This window comes from Henckelia pumila, chromosome 4 (genome assembly GCF_033568475.1).
Source record: "Henckelia pumila isolate YLH828 chromosome 4, ASM3356847v2, whole genome shotgun sequence".
In the NCBI taxonomy this organism is placed as follows: domain Eukaryota; kingdom Viridiplantae; phylum Streptophyta; class Magnoliopsida; order Lamiales; family Gesneriaceae; genus Henckelia; species Henckelia pumila.
The window spans coordinates 152,580,507-152,604,941 of NC_133123.1; the positions used below are offsets into that span (position 1 = coordinate 152,580,507).

General features: G+C 34.9%; 2 protein-coding genes and 1 pseudogene across 2 annotated transcripts; all 3 read right to left on the reverse strand.

Moving 5' to 3' along the window:
- Positions 1–3,132: 3,132 nt before the first annotated feature.
- On the reverse strand, positions 3,133–6,003 carry LOC140866339 (multiple C2 domain and transmembrane region protein 6-like; annotated as a pseudogene).
- An 11,554-nt stretch (positions 6,004–17,557) lies between these two features.
- LOC140862095 (putative late blight resistance protein homolog R1A-3) lies at positions 17,558–20,200 on the reverse strand. Its single transcript, XM_073265099.1, has one exon. The coding sequence runs from the start codon at positions 20,198–20,200 to the stop codon at positions 17,558–17,560; it is 2,643 nt and encodes an 880-aa protein (XP_073121200.1).
- Positions 20,201–21,792: 1,592 nt separating this feature from the next.
- LOC140862096 (putative late blight resistance protein homolog R1B-23) lies at positions 21,793–24,435 on the reverse strand. Its single transcript, XM_073265100.1, has one exon. The coding sequence runs from the start codon at positions 24,433–24,435 to the stop codon at positions 21,793–21,795; it is 2,643 nt and encodes an 880-aa protein (XP_073121201.1).

The window sequence follows — 24,435 nt, forward strand, 5'->3', positions numbered from 1 at the left end:
GACTTCTTCAAAAATAAAAAAATATTTTATTTACTTATGAGGACTATTAAATAAATGATAAAAACTTTTTTTTGACAAGGATAAAAACTTATTTTAATACTGCTATAGGATTTTATTTTGAATTAAATAATTAAAATAAGAATTTTATTTGGTTATTTTTTTAGGATTTATTTTTTGAAAAAAAAAATTATTTTTGAATTTTCTAAGTGAATCATTCTTATTTTAATATCAAGAAATTTTAAAGTTTTGAATTTTTAAAAAAAAAAAAAAAAATTCATTTACTTATGAGGACTATTAAATAAATGACAAAAACTTTTTTTTTTTTTTGACAAGGATAAAAACTTATTTAATATTGCAATAGGATTCTATTTTGAATAAAATAATTAGAATAAGACCATTAATTATTATTATTATTATTATTATTATTATTATTATTATTATTATTATTATTATTATTATATAATCGAAATATATATTTACTTTTATACCCTAATTAAAATTTGTTTTTTACTTTTATATCTCTACATATTTTTATATGATCTTACATAAAATGTAGAATAAAAGTACAAAATTATTATTTCACAATTGTAAAACTATATCATTTTATTCACACTTTTAGATAAGTAATAAATAATATATAATAGATAATGGGTAATAGATATTTATTTTTTAGGTTCTGAAATTTAGATTTGTTTTAAGGGATAAACCAAATTAAATGAATGTAAACAATATAGATATTAGTTTTATTGATAATTGGTTTTAATATTAAAATATCATTTCTTCTAAATCTTTTTTATATTTATTGTTATTATCATTTAAAAATAGAATTTTTTTTATTGTTTTTAGCATTTAATAATTTAAAAATAACATTGTATATATAATTAATGATTGACACGTCAGTTGTTGCCATGTAGGTGTTTATGATGGTTGCTCATTATATCAAAACTCTATAATTCATATTTTAATTAATTACTCATATAATTGATCTAATATTTCATTCACACAATCAAAAAATATTGTTATATATAATTGATCTAATATTTCATGTACACGATCAAAATATTTTTACTAATTTCAATTTTATCCCAATTGCAACTTTTCAGTTACATATGTTGGCTTTCATTTAATTTTCAATTAATAAATAATCAATTTTATTTTTTAATTGTTAATCAAATCAATGTAGTATATAAGTAAGTCATAAGGCATAAACCACATTTTTTTTTCTTCCTTTTATGCCCCAACTAATATCTCACATTTACATTTATATCTCAAACTATATCCTCGATCCAGTAAAAAAATAACAAAAATATAATCATGAAATTACTAAATATTTAACTTCTAAATTTTATCATTTCATCAGTGTTTTAACTCTCTTTCAATAAATTTTTTTATAATGATTTGTTAAATCATAAAAATACGTTTCTCAAAAAATAAATCATATTATCTATTATCTATGACTTATCTAAAAGTGTGAATAAAATGGTATATTTTTACAATTGTGAAATAATAATTTTGTACTTTTATTCTACATTTTATGCAAGATCATATAAAAATATGTATAGATATAAAAGTAAAAGTTAAATTTTAATTAGGGTATAAAAGTAAATATATATTTTGATTATATAATATAATAATAATAATAATAATAATAATAATAATAATAATAATAATAATATGAATTAATGGTTTTAATTGACTTGCAGTTAATGTTTCCGTTAATTACATATTAACTAAATATTTGCACATTGTTTATATTAAATAAATTATAAAAACTTATTTTAATAGTGTTATATGATTTTAATTTGTATTAACTAATTGGAATTTGAATTTTATTTGGTTATTTTTTTAGGATTTAAAATAGTGACGGGAAGCCAAGAGACACAATTTTAAAATTTAGACTTTCATTTGCTTATAAGGAATATTAAATAAATGATAAAACCTTATTTTAACAGTGTTATAAGATTTTATTTTGAATTTAATAATTAGAATTAGAATTTTATTTGGTTATTTCTTTAGGATTTATTTTTTGAGAAATGTATTTTTATACTTTAACAATTAATTATAGAAAAAATTATTGAAAGAGAGTTAAAATACATTTGAAATAATAAAAATTAGAAGTTAAATAATTTAGTAATTTCATGATTATATTTTTGTTATTTTTTATTGGATTGAAAATAGTTTGAAATATAAATGTAAAATTGAGATATTAGTTGGGTACTAGGGGCATAAAAGGAAGAAAAAAAATGTGGTTTAATTTATGCATTTATGACTTGCTAATATACTACATTGATTTGATTAACAATTGAAAAATGAAATTGATTATTTTTTGAAGTTAGATGATAAAAATTAGAGCAATATTGTAAGTCAAATTATATTTGGATGTATTGTGCCTTTAATTGTGTCATTAATCACCTTAAATTCATCTTTTAACATTTCTATCATCTATTTACACGTGATATGTTTAATTTTTAGTTGGTAAAAAAATGGACATCTTCATAATTCTTAGAAAATATTTAAAAAATTATATATAAAAGTGAATATATGTTTGACAAGAAAAAAAATTATTTTCATCTCATTTACGTATTTAATTTATTCTATGCATGAAATTGTGAACAGAAGTAAAAAAATGTCATTAGAGAAATAATACTTAAGACTCAAGTATAAGACATTTAACAACTATTAGAAACTTAATACATCTAAAAAAAATCAAACAATTATAGATTATTTGAAAATTTAATTATTGATAATTTAGTTTTTATTATAAATATAAATAAATTTAAATTTATTTTATATTATATTTAATAAATTAATATGTCATTCTAGTGCGTGGCACGTGCTACTTACTAGTATATATATATATATATATATATATATATATATATATAGACATACAAGGGGTTTAAGGTAAACACACAATTAAAACTGATATATTTATAGGGTAAAATATATATATACATATATATATATATAATACACGTACAATTAAAGCTTATATATATATATATACAGTATACACAATTAGATTAACAATCTCATACAACAAAATAATGAATATTAATAACAAATATCACTCCATGTGAAAAGGAAGCTGTTTGAGAAAGTTGCTACAACACCCTCTTCTGCTGCCTCTGCTCAAGGGACTAGTTACTGATGAATTGAAGCTCCTGATTGTACAAATCTCAAAGAAGAGAATCTGATCTGGCTGGTAATCTATTGAAGAAAGTGACGGGCATTGATACCATCCCGCGCCGGAATAGGGGATGGCGCAGATTGTAAAGCCCAAACAGCACTGCCACTACTTGGAATGGAGTGACACACACGAACACACCGCCGATCAATGCAAACACTATGAATATGACTGTGGCCCTGGGATCCCTCCAGCTCAGTATGCTGAGCACCCTCTCGCCTTGTGTTGCTACATCTCCTATCACCGCCTGAACTTTTCCTGCCCAGCTTCGCAACCTGTCGTACCTCATCCTCACCATGACAGTTGGCTGAGAACTTGGGAACACGTCGAATTCCTCGTTCAGTTCATCCGGATGACCGTTCTCTGCTAGAGAAAGTTGAGCGTTCAAGTGGGGCGGATGCCTAGGCCTATACCGGTAGTTCAACAAGCCAATGACAAAAAAGCAGAGGAAGATTGCTGACAAGATCAACTTCGGATAGCGTACAAGTATCAAGAACAGAACGTGCACGAGGATTGTTGTCGGCGGGTTTTTCCAGTGGCAGATGCCATCAAACCATCTATACACATATGAGACGCTAGATAGAAGAGACATTATGCGGTAGAAATTGGCTTTGCTTCTCCTTAGGCTCCACACATGGTAATCCACATCCAGCATGTATTCAACTGTCTCTCTTCGGAGGGGTGGTTCTGCCCGGGATAATCTTGCCGCCACTATTTGCATAGCCTGGTGGCGAAGCCAGTCGACATGCTTGATGGATATGGGCTGAACGTAATGCATCTTTGGGAGCAAGGGCTTCCCATATCGTGTCACCATGTTCACCAAGCTTGTACACGTGAAACGTATTGCCAAGTGTAGCTCCCCATGTTTCATCAAACCAGACGGAGAAATAACCAGAAGCGGATAGGAATGTGTGTAAACTCTATCCGTTTCTAAGCTTGAAAGCCTGATTCTCACCCTTCCAATTCTCTGGTCCCTTGCATCGTCTTTCCCATTGACTTGGCTATTGTCAAAAACGCCAATCGTGATTACGGTACAAGGATCACGAACTTCCCAAGTATACTGCTCGTTCCACTGAGGATGCAGAGAATTAAGAACAGTTCTGGTTCGGACCCACTTCATCCCATACTTTGCTACGCAATAAGCATCTGTCAATCTGTCACCTCTGCTCTTCATTGGCTGCAGATTGTGAGCACTTAGAATACCAACTTCAAGCAGTCCAATGCTATCTTTGCTCAGATGCTTGGATGACGGCTCAAGGTCGCTGCTAAAATCCGTGGCCTGATCAAAAACATGGTAACCAGCATCTAAGCAGACTCCCAGACAGATTCTGCTCGCGAATTCCACCTCTTTTTTCTTATCCCCAATTTCCTCCGCCACAGGAGGAGGGAGGAGAGCATACCATCGAGCATCCAGCTTCTTAGTTTGAAGTCTCCGCTGAACCTCCCCGAAAAATATAACAAAACCTCCGATAACTTCATCCTTGCCCGGTCCAATTCTTTCTTCCACACTGATTCCAATAGACTCCTCAAAAGGCTCACATGCTACAAACATAAATTCTTCATTCCACTCCGGATTAATGTGCCTCATCGGAGAAGGCCTAGTGACCCTCAGCTGATGCCCAACATGCACCTTCACATATGTTACCAGGGGTCGACTTCTACCCGAGGGAACAAGGTCCTGAGCAGCGATTATATGGACCCGGAGGTAAAACAATTTCGGAGAAAAATATATTTTTGATCGTGTATTGCCAAGACGTTGGTGGTCTATGCTGCGAGCATCAGAAAACCAAGCATCAGGGAAAGCTTCATCAGCTTGAGTTCCCTTCCAAACTGCAAGCATGATCTCCCCTTGATTGATCTTCTCTCCTTTCTTGTCCAACAATCTGTGCCACTGAGGAGCTAGAGGGATATCGGGTTTCGGGGATTTTAACAACATCCAACAGGACTTTACCCACAAATTCATCCTTCACAATATCCTTATCCATCACAGTGATTTCAATCAAATCGCTTTCCAGTCTCTCCCTTGAAAATGCAAATACAAGTTCCCCATTCCGGATTCTGACACTTCTCGATTTGTCTGGTCACCCCTTTATTGTTCCCAACTTTCACCTCAACGAATGGATCGAGACTCCCAGTTATGTCCATAACTGGAAGATCCCTAGCCTTTACGACCCTGACATACAAGAAATGCATTTGCTTTACCAAATCGTAAGTGCTTGCAGTAATGTCCCTCGCGCGATTTTCCATATATTGATACTCATCATCGAACTTGTTGGTATTGACCTCCTGCAATGCTCTAGTAGTAGTATCTGCAGCCTTGGCATAACTATTACCATCATTACGAAGATGATGATTTTCCCCAACATTCAAGTACTGCAAAAATTCCTCCAATAGATCAAATGACTTGAAATCTTGTACCTCTGCGTGTATCCTCAGAGCTATATCACCCTTTACACGAGAAAAGAGAGCTGTTTTCTCAAGCGGGTACCTCTGAACAACGGCTTCCTCCGTAGAAAATGGAACAGACACCCCGGAGATCCGAACCCTTCCAAGGAAATTCTCGTGGTGGCCGTATTTGCTATCGTTGTACACAGAGACCTCGATCGTCTCATCCGACAAATATCTAGGATTTTTCACATTGAACTCCAGCTTCTCATTCCAAAATGGGTTGAGATCCTCGGACTTCGTGGCGGTCCTGCGGCGCTGCCCTTCAAATTCTACTTCCACAAACGGACTTGAACTCTCTTCTCCATCTTCTGGCATGAGATCAGCGGAATCAAGAACTTCGACCACAAGTTTTGCCATCGAGAAGGCAAGATGATCGGTGGGAAGTGGATACACAAACAGTGCTTCAACACGATTTGACTCTAAGAAAAAAAAAAAAAAAAGTTTGGATTTGGTAGATATTTTTTAAAAAAAATATTTTTTTAAGTTATAATTTTTTGCTTTTGAAAAAGTTTTAATTTTGGCTCAAAAAAGTGCTTATTTTTTGTCAATCAAACACTTTATTAAATAAAAATCATTTAAAAAAGTGTTTTTTTTGCCTAACTTTTGAAACCAAACGGGGCCTAAGATTCGTACATCTTTTTTAAAAATATTTTTAATATTCTATTATAAATTAAAAATATTTATCTGTTTGGATAAAATTTTTGTAATTTTTTTTAAAAAAAATGTCCGTAGTGAACTTTTTTAAGGACAATGTTGAGTATTTACCTGAATAAAATGATGTAGGATGCATGCAGTAACCAAACGGACAGAAATTTAGGAGCCAAGACTTTTATACAAGTCCATGAGCCTATTATATTCAAAACATATCTTCTTTCTTTGCATCACACAATCTGCATCAGCAACTATACTTGCAAGATAATCCGCATACCACCGGTTATTCTCAGGACAGTATAAATATGCAACAATGCATGGTATATATAACTCCATGCATGATATTAGAACCAAGGTGGAGTGGCATATCATACCTGCGTGGTATGGTGACGATGAGGTTTGAGGTTCACATCTGCTTGTTTATATGACCAAATGTTTTCAAATTGCAAGGATGAGTGATAAATCGAACAGGAGTTTATATGATTGCAGATGTGTTCTCTCTTTCTCCGGTTCAAATGGATTGGTTTAGCCTTGTGTAGAGTACATTTCGAGTTTCTCCGCCAAACCTTGATCTCCAGATGCGACCCTAGCTGCTTTTGGGGAAAAGATGGAATACTTGCGATAGAATACATATATACTTTACCATTTCTCCATAACCTTAATTTAATATTTCGAATTTTCATGAAATTATGAAGCCAACTATTTATGATTCAAGAGATATTTTTCTTTATTTCAATTAAATCACTATGAAATTACGTGCTTAAATTGATATTCTCCTTTTGTTTTATATATTTGTTGATTTATGTATTATTGTTAGTCATTATGTTAGCTACATTTATTACTTTTTTCTTTTTTTTAATCTCATCCCACGAGCCACCGACACTAGATTTTCGAGCAAAATTCTTCCAATACAATATTAGAACAAATACAATTTCCTCTTTCCCATCTTCTCTTAATTTTCAATAACACGAAGTAGAAATGCATAATTTCCATTTTCACGTTGTTTGTCCAGTATTTGCACCGCTGACAACACTAGTGATGGTTTGCAACGTACTAACTCAATGAGTTGAAGTGAATCTATCTCTCCTATACCACAAGGAATCTCATCAATCCAAGCATGGCGAAGAGTCAAGATTTCAAGGCTTGGGAAGTGTTCCTTCTCCACTTCCCACTTCACCAAATTATCTAACGAAGAATTGAAGTGCTTGAGTTGGAGAAATTGGCCTTCCAGCGTCGTCCACTCCGACGCTTCTTTGACATCCATACCCATCATATGTAGCATTTGAAGATTCGGGAGTGAACCAATTATGTCCATATTCTCCCAAGGAAGAGGAACTCCACACAGAGATAACTTCTTGAGACTCGTCGAAAAAGAATGGCTCCATATCCTTGAAGGACTAATACACAAGTTGTGCACAGATATTTGCAACTCTTGGAGGTTTTGAAAACGGACAAAGTTGTCGAGATTAAAATCTTCCCAGTTAGCATCGGACATTGCGAAAACAACCACCAGTTTCTTTAGATTCACAAGTGTTTCGACGGTCTCTTCGGTCAATCGAAGATCCATCACTTCGTCGAGTGTCAGCAGACCACTTTTGCCAACGATTCCTATGTTGGAGGGGTACGATAAACGAAAAGGAACGTTCATGATCAAATGCCTCAACTTGGGCATCTCCCAAATCTCATAGGGTACTTCAAAACATTCTACGTGAGTAGATAAATGAACAATTATAGTTTGGAGATTTGGGAGTTTGGATATTGTGGAAGGAAATCCGTGGGGACATGATATATCGTTGAAGGCAAAAGCAATGTACCTCAAATTGAGGAATGTGGAGACTTCGTCTGAGAACTTTGGCCAAGTCAGTTTGGTTGCATCCAAGATACTAAGATGCCTACGGCTTTGTGATAACGATGCTCTCAATTCCCTCTCGGAGAAGAGTAGAAGTGAACGCACTCTTAGATCTTTTAATGGATCTTTTATCGGCCAGCGTTCGGGGAAGTGAAAACTAATGCGGCGAATGGGATTATCTACTAGAACCTCATTTTGGGTATTCCTTTTGGATGAGACATGAAGGAGAAACCCGTCTTCTTCGGCTTTTGTCATGCAAATGTCCCTCAACAGATCATGAATTCCCACAGTTTCAAGTTTCCCGTCTCGGCCTTTTTTGGTCACCAAGATCAAACTTCTATTCACGAGATCCTCTAGGTACCCCTCCCCAACATCTTCCAAGCATTTCGACTCATCATTTGGCCTAACGAATCCCTCGGCAACCCACAACTTGATTAGTTTGGAAACATTTATTTTCATGTCTTCTGGAAATGCTGCCATGTAGAGGAAGCACGGCTTTAGACGAAGAGGCAATTTATCATAGCTCAAACAGAGTATCTTTAAGCATTGCAATGCAATTATAGGTTCCGTCGAACTTATGTTGTCCGAAATGCTTTCCCACGATTCTTGGCTTGTGATGTTGCCCGAAGAGAGGATGAGTCCGGCCACCACCACGATCGTGAGCGGAAGTCCCTTGCAATTTCTTGCAATCTTCTTCCCGATTCCCACAAGTTGGGCAGGACAAGATGATTCTTGTCCGAAAATCCTTTCTCGAAGCAGTTTCCAACTATGATGGTCGCTCAAGAAATTCATCTGGTGAAGCGGATTGCTAGAAGATCCAGCATAAACAGCAACTTCTGATTGTCTTGTAGTTAACAAGATCCGACTTCCACTTCCATCATTCGAAAATATCTTCTTCAATTCATCCCAAGCCTCGCTGCTCCATATGTCATCCATCACAACGAGATATCGCCTACCGATGAGATTCTGGTACACTAGCTTTTCCAATTCGGCGTCGCTCTTATCAGATAGTTGGGTATCGGTTTTGTCGAAGGAATCAAGATACCCTGAAGCATTCTCTGTGCTTTGGCCTTCGCCAGATTGTTCATCATCGGGTTTCTTGAGGTTTCGAAGAAGCCCCAAAAGAATCTCTCTTTTTTGATACTCTGCTGACATTTTAATCCATGCGTAGACATCGAAATGTCGGGCAAGGAGCAAATCATCGTAAACTTTTCTAGCTAGAGTCGTCTTTCCGATTCCTCCCATCCCAACAATTGGGATGATTTGGAGCTTATCTGAATCTTCATACACTCGTTCTTTGATTGCTTTAAAGTCATCATCAACTCCCACCTCGATCACTGTTTTCGCCATCGTTTCGACATGATCATAATTAGCAACAGGTCGTATATCTTCTGCTGCATCACTAGTCATTTTCATCTTCTTGCAAACTTCCCATATGAAGTTAATTCTTTCAAGCGCCGTGTTCAAATCTTGATCCGAATAACACAGATACGAATCCACGAGATCTTGTGCTTCATATGTTGCTTCTCTGAATTCAGTTCCCCGCATGAGATCGAGTGTTCCGCAATGCTTCTTTGAATAATCTTCCAAGAAAGTGACGATGGAATCAACCTTTTCTTGGAGAGAAACAATATTTTCCTTGTGAAGGGGATCGATAGAGTACTGTTGAAGATCCAAAATCTGGTGTATTGAATTAGCAAGTGAAAGAAGCGCAGCATAAGCAGCCATAGAATTAGAAGATGGAAGTGAATAGATCAAATGAATGAATAATTTCATGTCATAGTGGACGAACCACCCTTTGTTAATCATTTAGGATTGTGGGAAACAGCTGGTACCATTATTTAAAGTATTTTCTTTTTTACAATTGATTTTTTTTAAAAAAATATATTTAAAAATTAAAAATACAATATGTAGGATGAAGATGTCACACACTGTTATTTATTATCATTGAAATTACCAAACTAAATACCTTATGCATACTGTTAAAAGATTTCTTTCAATTAAAGTACATTAGATTGGACAGTTTTTAATTTTAAAAATAATGTGTAACCGAGTGTATAATTTTACAAATCGAAAAAATCAAACATCGAACCGAATCGAAAATTAAAATTTAAAATTATGTTAAAACCGAAATTTATTTGGTTCGGTTTCGAATTATATATCTCAAAATCGAACCGACTGAAAAAATCAAAATTTTATTAAATTATTAATTTTATTTATATATTTATTTATATTATATATTTTATGAAATGATGTCTAGTGAATAAAGAATCATTTTTAATAATTTTTAGTTTATTGTTGTTTATTTAAGTCATTTAGACATTGAATTTAAAAATTTTACAAAGAAATCATTTAAAAGATAACATATTATATTTTAAAATATATTTATAATATTAATTAAAATAATTATATCAAAACCAAAATAATTGAACCGAACCAAAGAAAAACGGTTCAAATATCGGATTATATATTTCAAAAATCAAAAATCGAAAAAATCAAAATAAAAAATCAAAATAAAAACTGAACCGATCAATAAGCACCCCTACACGCTGGCATGCATGTCGTGGCCTTGTATTTTTGTGAGATAGTCGAGATTTGGTGAAATTTTTGTGCCTATAGGTTTTGTTACGTGGAGAATAAATTTGTCGACATCGAACATCGAACATGGAATAAATTAATGGATCGTTGGGCACATGGGTGGTGCCTGAAAGGTAGCATCGATCATTCCGTGGAAAACACAACATGTCCAGGGCCTTGTCTATGCTAGCACATAGGCATTTCTCATGTGTTCCATCTGGCGGCTCATATTTTGCACTTGAGATGTTCATGTGAACATCTCAAATGCAAAAAAATTTAACCGCTAAATCCTCATTCGGGCAGTTGTAGTTAGTGAAATAATTAGTAATATTTGTTTTTTTAAAGGTAGCAATATTTGTTATATTTATTATTTCATTTGTTTAAAATATTAATATTTTTCATATCAATTTATTATTTAATTGTTTCATTTTTGGTTGCAAGATGATCCAACGAAGAATGAAAGCTCTTTAGTTGAAGAAATTGGCTTCCATAGGCGTCCACTCCGACGTCTCAGTGACGTCAATACTCGTCATCTTTAGCTCTTGAAGAATTGAGAGTGAACCAATTATAAGGGTGGTAAATTTCACATAAATCTCGATATGTCCCGATTTTCAATCCGTTTTTATCCCGAATTTTTCACGCCCCGAACTTTTTTCGACCCGAATGTCCCGACCCGATCAATTTCGGGATCGGGATAGGCAACTCTTCCCGACGGGATTTCCGACCCGATCCGAATATAAAAATAATATTTTTTAATAATATTTTTTAATTAAAAAATAATTTTTTTTTATAATTTTATGTTTTAATATTAATGTTTTATAATTAAATACTATATAATTTTTTTATATTTATTTTTTTTAATATTAACATTGAGCTATAAATTTTTATTTTATTTTTTTATTATTACAAATAATTATATGTTTTTTTGTATTAATCAAGTAGTTGTTTTAGTTTATTTGTAATGTACTAAAAAGATGTTTTAGTTTTTTAATGGTCATATACAAAGAAATTTTAATTTATTTGTAATGTATTAAGAAATTGTTTGATTTTTTCATAATTTTTTTAAAAAATATTTTCATAGAATTTTTTTTAAAAAAATTATTATTCGGGATTACCTCCATACCCAAGATACATTCAAAATCAGACATAGCTAGTTTGATTAGATTGGTTATCATTATCTTATCCTCAAATCTAATCACACAATTCAAAACTATCTCATTAGACATCAAGAAAACACCAGCAGGAGTAGCAACAGACACAGTATCCAATAACGGGGTAAAAGCAATCTCATGCTCATCAGCAAATGTAACAGATAAAAATGAATGAGATGCTCCTGTGTCTATCAAGATACGTGCAGGATACTCAAAAATATAACAAATACCTGCAATAACTCCCCCAGGTGCATCTTGTGCCTGATCCTGAGTCATAGCATGGACTTGAGCCTGCTGTGGACCTGGAAAACGCTGCTGACTCTGAGGAGATGGATACCTAGGCTGCTGAGTGGACTGTACTGGAATATAAGGCTGTGTAGGAGCAAACTGTGGTACAGGAGCATATGGTCTGAATGATGGTCGTCCAGAAAACTGGCCAAACTGTTGTGGCTGAAATTGCTGTCTTCCAGCATTTGGACATACTCGAGACGAATGTCCAGCCTGCCCACAAGTATAACAAGTTCCTGGAAATCCTGTACAATGTGCACTCAAATGCTTACCACCACATCTGTCACAGTACACCCTACCAGACGATCCAACTGAACTTTCTGCACGACTACCACTGGAACTCGATGAACTAGACTGCTGTTTCTTTTTAAATGGCTTCCCTCTAGCTTTAAACCAAGGCCTTTTCGCTTGCTGAGAAAATTGCGTAGGCTGATATGAAGGTAAACTCATTGGTGTCTGTAAACTGCTTCCAGCTCCTTGAGGACTAGCTGCTGGGATTGATTGTGGTTCACCCCTGAGTAGACTTGCTTCAATTTTCTTGGCCTTTTCTACTGCTTTCATATAAGTAGATGGAGTTCCAGTAGTTACCAACGTATGGATCGTTCGTGTAAGCCCCTTCAAAAAATGTGAAAGCTTTGATCGATCATTCTTTGCAACATGTGGGACATAAGGCAAAAGAGCAGAAAATTGAGAAGCATATTCAGCAACAGATTTATTGCCTTGCACCAACAGATTAAATTCATCTTCTTTAGCAGAATAGTATGATGGTGGTGCATATTCTTGTGCAAACTGCTTACAAAATACTTCCCATGTGATCTTTTCACCAGAATCAAAAAGTGTTTCTGCTGTCGTTTCCCACCACAGTTGCGCTCGGTCTTTAAGTTGAAAAGGAACTAACTTCAGTCGAATATCATCAGGATATTCTAGTCCATTAAATATATTGTTGAGACTTTTCAACCAACTAGCAGCTTTCTCACTTCCTTCATTGCCAAAGAACTTTTGCGGACGCAACTCCTGAAATTGAGAAATTATTAATCGTATTCCTCCCATTTTCTCAGTCAATTGGGCTACTGGATCAGCCTCAGCCTGAACAGCTTTCCCCTTGTCAGGATTCACCCGTGGTTGTTGTTCCACCTCTAATTCCACATCTTTCGGAGGCTGAACAGCTGGTCGACCACGTCTTCCCCTGACAATATCATCAAGATTTCTAACATTTTCCGCTGCAAACTCTTCTACAACTTCCTTCCCTTTTCTACCTCTTCCTCCTGGTTCCATTCTACAAGACACAAGGATTTAAACATAGGCAGAAATATCTTAACAAACAGAAAACTATGATAGGAACTCAGAGTTCTAATAGAATTCATAAACTAATTCTAAAGCCAAGAACTACTGGTTCTAACAAATACGTTCAAAAATAAACACCACAAGTAAGTCACGTAAGAACAAGTAGTCACACACATACGCAACCATTTTGTTAGTGTCTAAACTCGAGTGTCCTAGACTCTAATTCGAGCATATCCCAGTATACACTCTGATACCAAATGAAAGGGCCCATGTCCTGATTTAATATTTAATGATCAAACAACCAGGATTAATTAATGTAAATAGCGAAAACGAGTTAAAAATTTTCGTTTGGGCCTACAGAAATTTCGGCATGACCTATTCGTAAATAGAACATCCCAAAAACCTGTACAACACAACCAGCAATATATACTCGAAAATAGAGTCACAACTCCAATTTACAAACCTATAGCCGCACTGGCCAGGACTAAACACATGCAGAGCCGGCAAGGCTCGATCACACAAATAACAATTCAAAACAAGGTCCAAAACTATTTATACAGATACACAGGGCATCACCCCGGCAAATATAAAACTCGCTAAACTGATATATATACATATATCTGGGAACTCGACTCCACGCTCGCCTCACTGGGTGCCACTAGATGACGCTCCACCAGATGCGTCAAATCCCCTGGATAACCTGCTATGGAATCACAAACAACCACATCATAAAAAGAAAACAGGGGTCTGACCCCAGTACGACGAACTATAAAAATTACGACAAATATAACTGACATGAATAAAATCAAGTACAATGCAATGAAATGCAATGTAATGCGTGACAGGTATCAATGAAATAAGGGATACCAAAAGGAGTCCAAATAATCGTATCACAATAAACTCAGTGGCCACCCGTGCCAGGAACGCAGCAGACCTCGAATCATCACTGCTAATCCATACACGTAGCATCGGAGGGTGACAGGAGCGACCCGTCCAGCCTCATGCTGTCATCAGGAGTGTCGTACGTAGCATCGGAGGGCGACATGAGCTACCTGTCCGTGCCTCATGCTATCTCAGGAGTGCACTAAAACAATGTCACTCGCTCCATGATGACTCAATACATCTCAAGAGATCAATATCAATAGCAATCAAAGGAGTCAAGGCTCAACGTGCTATGTAAACTTGTAAATGAGTGAAGGAAATCATATAATCCACGTAAGCATATAAAACACGTTATCACTCATTACAAAATACTTAATATCATTACATGTCATTATAGGCGTCGTAATATAAACAGCTCATACGTACCTCAACCAATTCTTAATTTACCATAGAAATTATCCCAAATATTTCTCGGATATTCCAATCCCAAATTTTCAGAATCTGTAATTCCAGAAAAATTGCTCATAAATCCTAAAATTCATATTTAATATTAAAACATCCTATTAATAACCAAATATTGAATATACGACTCTAAAAGTCAAATTACCTAAATATAAATAATCTGAAATTGTCCATAATTAGTTACTAAATCCTAAATTACTATAAGACAATTCTAACACAGTGACACATTTAAATAGTAATTGCAATAATCCTAAAAGTCAAAAATCCCCAACTACAATAATCTGAAATTTCGAAATAATGCTAGAATAATTTCTGAAAAATAGCCAATACCTCCAATCGAGTCCGATATAATACCTACAACCAATAATAAATCAAATATTAATTATCGGAAGTCGATTGAATCAAAATTCCCAAAATTCGAAACACTAATCTCGAAATCTACCTCAAATATTTGAATTAGAGGTCTAATCAACCGAAACAGCAACCCTCTACACTCCGGCGGCGATCGGCGACGGCGAACGACGGTGAACGACGACGGCTGGTGCGACGGGTTTCCGGAAATCTCAATAAAATATGAAATATAGGTACCGAAAGATAGCTCTCGTCGAGAGGATTCCAGAACTATATTTACTTTTGAAATCCGGCCAAAAACGAATGAGATACGACCCTTACAAGCGACGGAAAGATTTTGAAATGAAAAGGAAAACGATACAGACGGGGATGACGATGAACGCGTGAGGAGAGAGAAACAGTCTGAATATATATATCCATATCTATTTAATTAGATATGTATTGCTTTAATGTGTGTCTTATTTTATTCATTCGGGGTTCAAATTTGACCCGGTTCGAGTTATTTCAACTCATGTATGCTCTATTAATAACATATTCATTTTAATATCGTCTATAAACCGATATTTATAAATACATATTTTTAACACACAAATTAATTAATATATAATATCGGGTCTTACAATATTTTCCCAAGGAAAGGGAACTTTGTAAAGTTAGTATGTAAAGGACAAAATTCCTTATACAAGATGTTCACATCCATTACTAATGAGCTATCCCATTAGTCGTGCGTGAATTTGGAAAGATTGTCGAGATTAAAATCATCGGAGTTACCTTTAAGTAACTATTTTTGGTACGACGATTAATTTTTTTTATAATTCCCAAAACATACTTGGATTACTCAGATGGGATGGAAGCCCATTAACCCAATGATATTAATTATTAAAATAAGTTCAATTTTATAAGCCCAATACACAAAGATTCAAACCCGCTAAACACTCTTAAACATTTATAAATAAAGGTATCTTCTTTAATCTTTATATCCAACGTACCTTTTCATTTTTACTCCCCTTGAGCTCTCTAATTCTTGGGTTTTATCATTACTCTATGCTTACATACGAACCAGTTGCATTTTATATTCCGGTTTACGTAGTTCGAATAGTTATATAATAATCCAACTATATATACCACATTTGCCCCTTACATTTTATATTTCGGTTTACGTAGTTCGAGTAGTTATATAATAATCCAACTATATATACCACATTTGCCCCTTACATTTTACTTTCTCTTCTGCTATTTTAAAACTAAAAAATATATTTCATTCTCTAAATTTTATATGGAGCACACGCATCGTGTGTGTCACGATTACATCAACTAACTTGGTCTCTTTTGTTTTGATATTATAACTTTTGGATTTTGGCTATTTTGGTTTCTCTACCACCATAATATTTAATTTTAATTGAGAGATGCTCTCTGGACATCAATATTTGTATATCAATTAAAAATTTAATACAAAATTCTTTTTAAAAAATGTCATGATACATTTGATACAAAATCCAACTATGTTAATAGCAAATAGTCACGATATAATTGATATAAATTTAGATATAATAATTTACATTTATCGAAAAACACTGATTAGATGTTGCATGTTGGCTAAAGCTAACGTGGCCAAAATTTGGCAGGGATTTCTTTATTTTGAGAGGAAATCACGTTAATTAATTGGAAGGACTTAGCATAAAAAAGTCAAACAAATCAATCAAAATTTATAAGGTCTATGCATTCCACCAAAAAAATTCAAAGATTGTGGCATCAAAATATACTTTAGCCACTACCTATAATAATTGTTTTCTCGTAAAAATTAAACATTCTAATGGTAGATGAACTAAAATAGTTGAAAATTTAGAAGTTATGTCATCAAGACCAAAAATTGAAAATTGAGTGGAGTAAAACTTGAAAAAGGTCAAATTATTTGGGAAAAAAAATATTTTTCCCTAAAAAAACATGTTTTAAAAACTGTCAAAAATTGTTATTATTAATTAATATGCTTTTCAAATTAAACAAACTCATCACAATATTTATTTTACCGTCAATAATCCTTCACAAAAGAAACGTAATGAGAAAAAACTTATTAGGTTTCCAAACTCACCAAAAAAATATATAATCTAAGAGCACTTTAAAAAAAGTTTTTACACAACTAAACGAATTAAATAGTTTAAAAATTGAAATGTATTGTACAGATCCGAATGCAACGTATATGTTTCGGCTCAGTAATAAATATATATTCTCTCATATAGGATTCAACTGTAAAAAACTCTCTGCATATCCCAACCTCCACTTTCTTGGATTATCACTCACAGCAAAAGTCTTTCATCCAAACTAATACACATTCCTACAATTTCTGCTTTCAAATACTTGAATGCTAATAACTCATTTGGCACTAAGGTCACAAGTATGGGACGATATCTCGAGCTCGAGACTTGAATACTAATCGTTCATGTACGCATAACCAAGGTCATTAACTAGAAAAGCACGGTTCCCATTCTCATGTTGCTGCTCCTGAATTCGCTTAGCCGAATTCACCAACGGTTCCCGGCATTCCTGTAACTCAATGAGTTGAAGTGAATCTATTTCGCCTAATCCACAAGGAATCTCATCAATCCACGCAACATTCTTGAGAATCAAGCTTTCAAGGCTTGGGAGGTGATTTTTCTCCACTTCCCACTTCACCAGATAATCTAACGAAGAGCAAAAGTACTTGAGTCTGAGAAATTGGTCTTCTATCATTGTCCACTCCGATTCTCTGTTGATATCATTAGATAATATCTCAAGCACTTGAAGATCAGGAAGCGACCCGATTATGGTCATATTTTCCCAAGGAAAAGGAACTCCACGTAGAGTTAACTTCTTGAGACTCATTGGAAAAGCATAATTCCATATCAAAGATGGATGATTAGGGTCATACACAAACATATAATCGTGTGGGCCGAGAGAGACTTGTAAGTCTTCGAGGTTTTGTAGACGAAAAAGATTGTCGAGATAAAAATCATCCCAAGTATCACAGTGACCATCAAAAACAACAGTCAGTTTCTTTAGATTCACAAGTGTTTCGATGGCATCTTCGGTGAATATGAAATTCATCACTATGTCAAGTGTTTGTAGATGATCACTTTTGTTGACCATTTCTAAGTCGAAGAGATTCGATAAATAACGAGGGTGGCTCATTATCAGATGCCTTAACTTGGGCATCCTCAAGATTTGATAGGGTACTAGCAATGCTTGGCAGTTAGTTACATCAGCGATTATTGTTTCAAGATTGGGAAGTTTGGATAAAGAGGGAAGAAACTCGTTGAGGAATGGCATGTAGTCATCCAAGGCAACAGAAATGTACCTTAAATTGACGAATGTCGAGATCACTTCTGGTAATTTCCACCAAGTCACTTTGGGTGAATGCAAGATACCGAGGTGCTTGAACTTGGGAGACGAAATTGAAAGGCATCTAGTCTCGGAGAAAATCGAACGCACGCTGGAATCTAGTGTATGTAGTTCCTGAAAAGCTTCTTTGCAATGTGCACCGAGACGACGCTTTGGATTCTCTGTGGCATCATCACAGACATTTGTTTTAGATGAGATGTGATGAAGAAATCCCTCTTCTTCAGCTTTTGTTATGCAAATATTCCTCAAGAGATCATGAATTCCGACGGCTACGAGTTTGCCATCCGGCCCTTTCTTGCTCACTAAGATCAGATTTCTGTTCACAAGATCCTCCAAATACGCCTTCCCAACTTCTTCCAAGCATTTAGGCTTGTTATTACATGGTTTAAGGAATCCCTCTGCAACCCACAACATGATTAGCTTCGAAATATCAATTTCAAAATCTTCTGGAAAAGCTGCTATGTAGAGGAAAAACGGCTTCAATCGCAGAGGTAGCCAATCATAACTCAAACATAGTATCTTGGAGCATTGCACGGGGATTGTTGATTCTATTGAACTTATATTTCTCAAAATACTTTCCCACAATTCTTCTTTCATCATGTTTCCCGATGAAAGGATCAGTCCTGCCACGACCACAATCGTGAGCGGAAGTCCCCTGCAGTTTCTTGCAACCATCTTACCAAGCTCCATAAGGTGGAGAGGACAGGATTCTTGCCCGAAAATCTTTTCCTGAAGCAGTTTCCAACTTTGATCTTCATTCAAAATCTTCATTTGGTGGATCCGAGTATTGGAAGATCCCGCATAAACAGCAACATCTGATAGCCTCGTGGTTAACAGGATTCGACTTCCACTACCATCGTCCGGAAATAGCATCTTCAAATCATCCCAAGCCTTGCTACTCCATATATCATCAATCACAACCAGATACCGCCTACCCAAGAGAGTTTGGTACACTCGTTTTGCCATTTGGGCTTCGCTCTCATTGGATTGTTGATTACCATTAGTGGAGTATTTCTTCAAGGATTGAAGAAGCTTTAAAAGAGTATCTCCTTTTTCATACTCTGCAGACAATGTAGCCCAAGCATAGATGTCAAAATCCTGAGCTCGGAGTGAATCCTCGTAAGCTCTTCTAGCTAGAGTCGTCTTCCCGATCCCTCCCATCCCAACAATCGGGATGATTTGGAGTTTAGACGAATCTTCATACATACATTCTTTGATGGCATCCAAGTCATCATCAAATTCCACGACCTTGCTTTCGGTTACTTGGGCTCTGTATGAATGATGTATAGTGCGAGAAGAATGAGTTCTTGATTGGAGATCTTCTGTTGTGTCTTCTTTCTTCATGATCTCCATTGCCTCTTCCCAGATAAAATCAATCCTTTCAAACGCCATGTCCAAACATTGATCACAATTATTAGCCTCCGAAGAACTCCACTCATCATGGGTTCTTGATACCAAACAAAGATACGAATCCATGAAATCCTGCGCTTCATGCGCAGCATTTCTGATTTCATTTCCCACACGATCGTGCGTTCCTCGATGCTTCTCCGAATAATCTTCGAGGAAAGTGATGATGGAATCAACTTTTTCTTGCAGGGAAACGATTCTTTGTTTGTGAATTAAGGGATCAAGATTCAAAATCTGGTGGATTGATCGAGCAAATGAGAGAAGCGCAGCATAAGCAGTAGTTGCCATGGGAGACAAATTAAGATAATGGACTAATTTGAAACGAGAGAGACACAACTTTGTATTATAATGTTATGTTAAAGTTGACCAACTATATATTTGTTTAATAAATCATCTAATTTAATTTGCAAGTGAGATACAGCTAGCTGAGGCATGGCAACGAGATATGCATTAAATTGTATTATTAGTTAATAAACTTTTAAATGGGATACTTTTTTATAGTTTAACTTTTTTAAAATAAGTTTTTTTTATATAATTTAAATCATTTTATTCACACTCCATCGTGGAACATTTGTAATTGGGCACTCGAAGAAATTAGTGTAGCGGTCATGGTCATGGAACTTAAATCATGATTATGTCGCTTTATTATGGTAATTTTACTAATTTAGGTCATTAATCTAAAATTAAACTATCAATTAAAAAATTAAAAAGGAATTAGAATTTAATATATTCTATCGCCTATCTAAAACTATCAATAAAGTGCAAAGTTTAATAATTATAACTATAATTTGCAACTTTATTCCTTCTATTATACACTATTCTAGGTAGAACTAAATAAATATAGGGATACAAATGTAAATGTGATATGTTTAAGTTATGGCATAAACGTAAATATATAAAGATAATTATGATAGTAAATATTGTAAATATTGCTCACTAACCATTCAGGCTTACTAATTGCACATTAATTGCATTTAGATATTATGCTTGTATTATTATTATTAGTTTAACATATTTTCTGTAATTATTTATTTTTTAATACAACTAATTATTATTACTTAGTGATTAATTAATTAATTAATTGGTTATCTAACAATATTTTAAATTGGATGGTTTTATAGTTTAAATTTTTTAAATAAGTTTTTATCTTATGTAAAATATTTTATTTTAATAAGTTTTTACAAATGTAAATCATTTTTTTTAAGGGAAAATGTAAATCATTTTATTCACAATGCATATGGACAATTTCAATCGGTAGAGTATTTGTAATGGCACTCGAAGAAATTAATGTAACAGTCATAGAACTTAAATCATGATTATTACCCTTTATTATGGTAATTCAGGTCATTAATCTAAACATAAAATATCAATTAAAAATTAGAAAATAATTAGAATTTAAGTGAGGAAAAAATTAATATAGACTAGAATTTTTCATTCATATTTAAATATTTATCTGAGAGTGCTATTATTATATCATTCGATTTGAGCTATTTCAGACATTAGAGAACTCCTCCAATGTTAGCAGTTGGCACCTAAATAATATCAGTGGTATGAACCAAAGAAAACCCAATTAAAGCCCAAAACACATAATTTTGACGCAAGACAGAAACCCAAGGAACCAGAATTCAAACCATGACAAAAACATTTAGTTCTTGCAACAATGCACGCTGAAAATAGAAACATGATAAAAATAAAATAAAATTGGGACGCGGTCTACAGTTCGAGACACAATTGTAACACACACACTGTAAAATTGATTCAGTGGCACATCAATTAACTCAGTGCATACCCTATCCTCTGCTTTATTGGATATTTATCAGTGGAGGAAAAATATGTAATCCAAACTATACAAATTCTTACAGTTTCTGCTTCCAAATACTTCAAGCAAAATTTTTCATATACTCGTGATTAATGACATTAACTTGAAAAACATCATTCCCATTTTCATGTTGCTGCTCCCGAATTTGCTTGGCCGAATTCACTAACGATTCCCGACAGTCTTCTAACTCAATAAGTTGAAGTGAATCTATTTCTCCTAATCCACGAGGAATCTCATCAATCCACTTCACGCGTTTGAGGATCAAGGTTTCGAGGCTTGGGAAGTGATCTTTTTCCATTTCCCAGTTTACCAAATGATCTAACGTTGAACAAAAGTACTTGAGTTGGAGAAATTGGTCTTCTAACATACTCCACTCCGATTCTCTGTTGATATCATTATCTAATATCTCGAGCACTTGAAGATTAGGGAGTGACCCGATTATGGCCATATTTTCCCAAGGAAAAGGAACTCCATGCAGAGTTAACTTCTTGAGACTCATTGGAAAAGCATAGTTCCATATCAAAGATGGATCATGAGGAGTGTCAGTCACAATGAAGTAATTGGATAGACCGAGAGAGACTTGTAATTCTTCGAGGTTTTGTAGACGACAAAGATTGTTGAGATTAAAATCATCCCAATTATCACCCAACTCAGCAAAAACGACCGTCAATTTCTTTAGATTCACAAGTGTTTTGATGGCATCTTCGGTAAACATGAAATTGATCACTATTTCAAGTGTTTGTAGATCACTTTTGTTGATGATTCCTATGTTAGAGGGATCCGATAAATGAAAGGGGTTGTTCATTATCAGATGCCTTAACTTGGGAATCCTCAAAATTTGATTGGGTACTTCCAGTTCTAAGCCCCAATTTACATCAGCAATTATAGTCTCCAGATTGGGAAGTTTGGATAATGAGGCAAGAAACCTATCGGGCCATGTCATATAATTGTCGTCTAAGGTAAAGCAAATGTACCTTAAATTGACGAATGTTGAGATTACTTCTGGTAAATTCCACCAAGTCACTTTGGGTGAATTCAAGATACTGAGGCGCCTAAAATTCGGAGGTAACGTTGCAAAGAGTCTTGCCTCGGAGAAAATCGAACGCACGCTTGAATCTTGTGTGTGTAGTTCCTGAAAAGCCAATGTGGAATGTGCATAAAGACGACGCTTTGGGTTCTCTATTGCATCACCACAGGCATCAATACTTTTGAAAGACAAATGATGAAGAAATCCCTCTTCTTCAGCTTTTGTTATACAAATTTTCCTCAAGACATCATGAATTCCGACAGCTTCGAGTTTCCCATCAGGCCCTTTCTCACTCACTAAGATCAGATTTCTATGCACAAGATCCTCCAAATATCCCTTACCCACTTCTTCCAAGCATTTAAACTCATCACTTGGTTTAAGGAATCCCTCTGCAACCCACAACATGATTAGACTAGAAATATCAATATCGAAATCTTCCGGAAAAGCTGCTATGTATAAGAAACATGGCTTTAGTCTCAGAGGTAACCAATCGTAACTCAAACTTAGTATATTTGAGCATTGCACATTGATTGTGGATTCTGTTGAGCTTATATTTCCCAAAACACTTTCCCAAAATTCTTCTTTCATCATGTTTCCCGAAGAAAGGATCAGTCCTGCGACAACCACAATCGTGAGAGGAAGTCCCCTGCAGTTTCTTGCGACCTTCTTACCGAGTCCCACCAGGTGGAGAGGACAGGATTCATGCCCGAAAATCTTTTCCTCAAGTAGTTTCCAACTTTGATCTTCGTTCAAAAACTTCATTTGGTGAAAACTAGTACTAGAACACCCCGCATAAACAGCAACATCAGATATCCTCGTGGTTAGCAAGATTCGACTTCCATTGTCATCATCTGGAAATATCATCTTCAAATCATCCCAAGCCTTGCTACTCCATATATCATCAATCACAATCAGATACCGCCTACCCACGAGAGTTTGGTACACTCGTTTTGCCAATTGGGCTTCGCACTCACCGGAATATTGTTGATTAGCATCAGTGGTGTATTTCTTCAAGGATCGAAGAAGCTCCGAAAGAGTACCTCTTCTTTGGTACTCTCCGGACAATGTAGCCCAAGCATAGATGTCAATATACTGAGCACGGAGTGAATCCTCGTAAGCTCTTCTAGCTAGAGTCGTCTTCCCAATTCCTCCCATCCCAACAATCGGAATAACTTGGAGTTTAGACGAATCTTCATACATAAGTTCGTTGATAGCATCCAAGTCATCATCAAATTCCACAACTTTGCTTTCAGTGACTTGGGCTCTGTATGAATGATGTATAGCGCGAGTTCTTGATCGGAGATCTTCAGTTGTGTCTTCTTTCTCCATGATCTCCATTGCCTCTTCCCAGATAAAATTAATCCTTTCAAACGCCATGGCTAAACATCGATCACAATTATTAGCCTCCGAAGAACTCCACTCATCATGGGTTCTTGATACCAAACACAGATACGAATCCATGAAATCTTGGGCTTCATTTGCAGCATTTCTGATTTCATTTCCCACACGATCGTGTGTTCCGCGATGCTTCTCCGAATAATCTTCGAGGAAAGTGATGACGGAATCAACTTTTTCTTGAAGGGAAACGATTCTTTCTTTGTGAATTAAGGGATCAAGATCCAAAATCTGGTGGATTGATCGAGCAAGTGAGAGAAGAGCAGCATAAGGAGTTGCCAT

Coding starts and splice junctions, on each gene's coding strand:
- LOC140862095 (XM_073265099.1), bottom strand. CDS start 20,200: ATGGCAACTACTGCTTATGCTGCGCTTCTCTCATTTGCTCGATCAATC.
- LOC140862096 (XM_073265100.1), bottom strand. CDS start 24,435: ATGGCAACTCCTTATGCTGCTCTTCTCTCACTTGCTCGATCAATCCAC.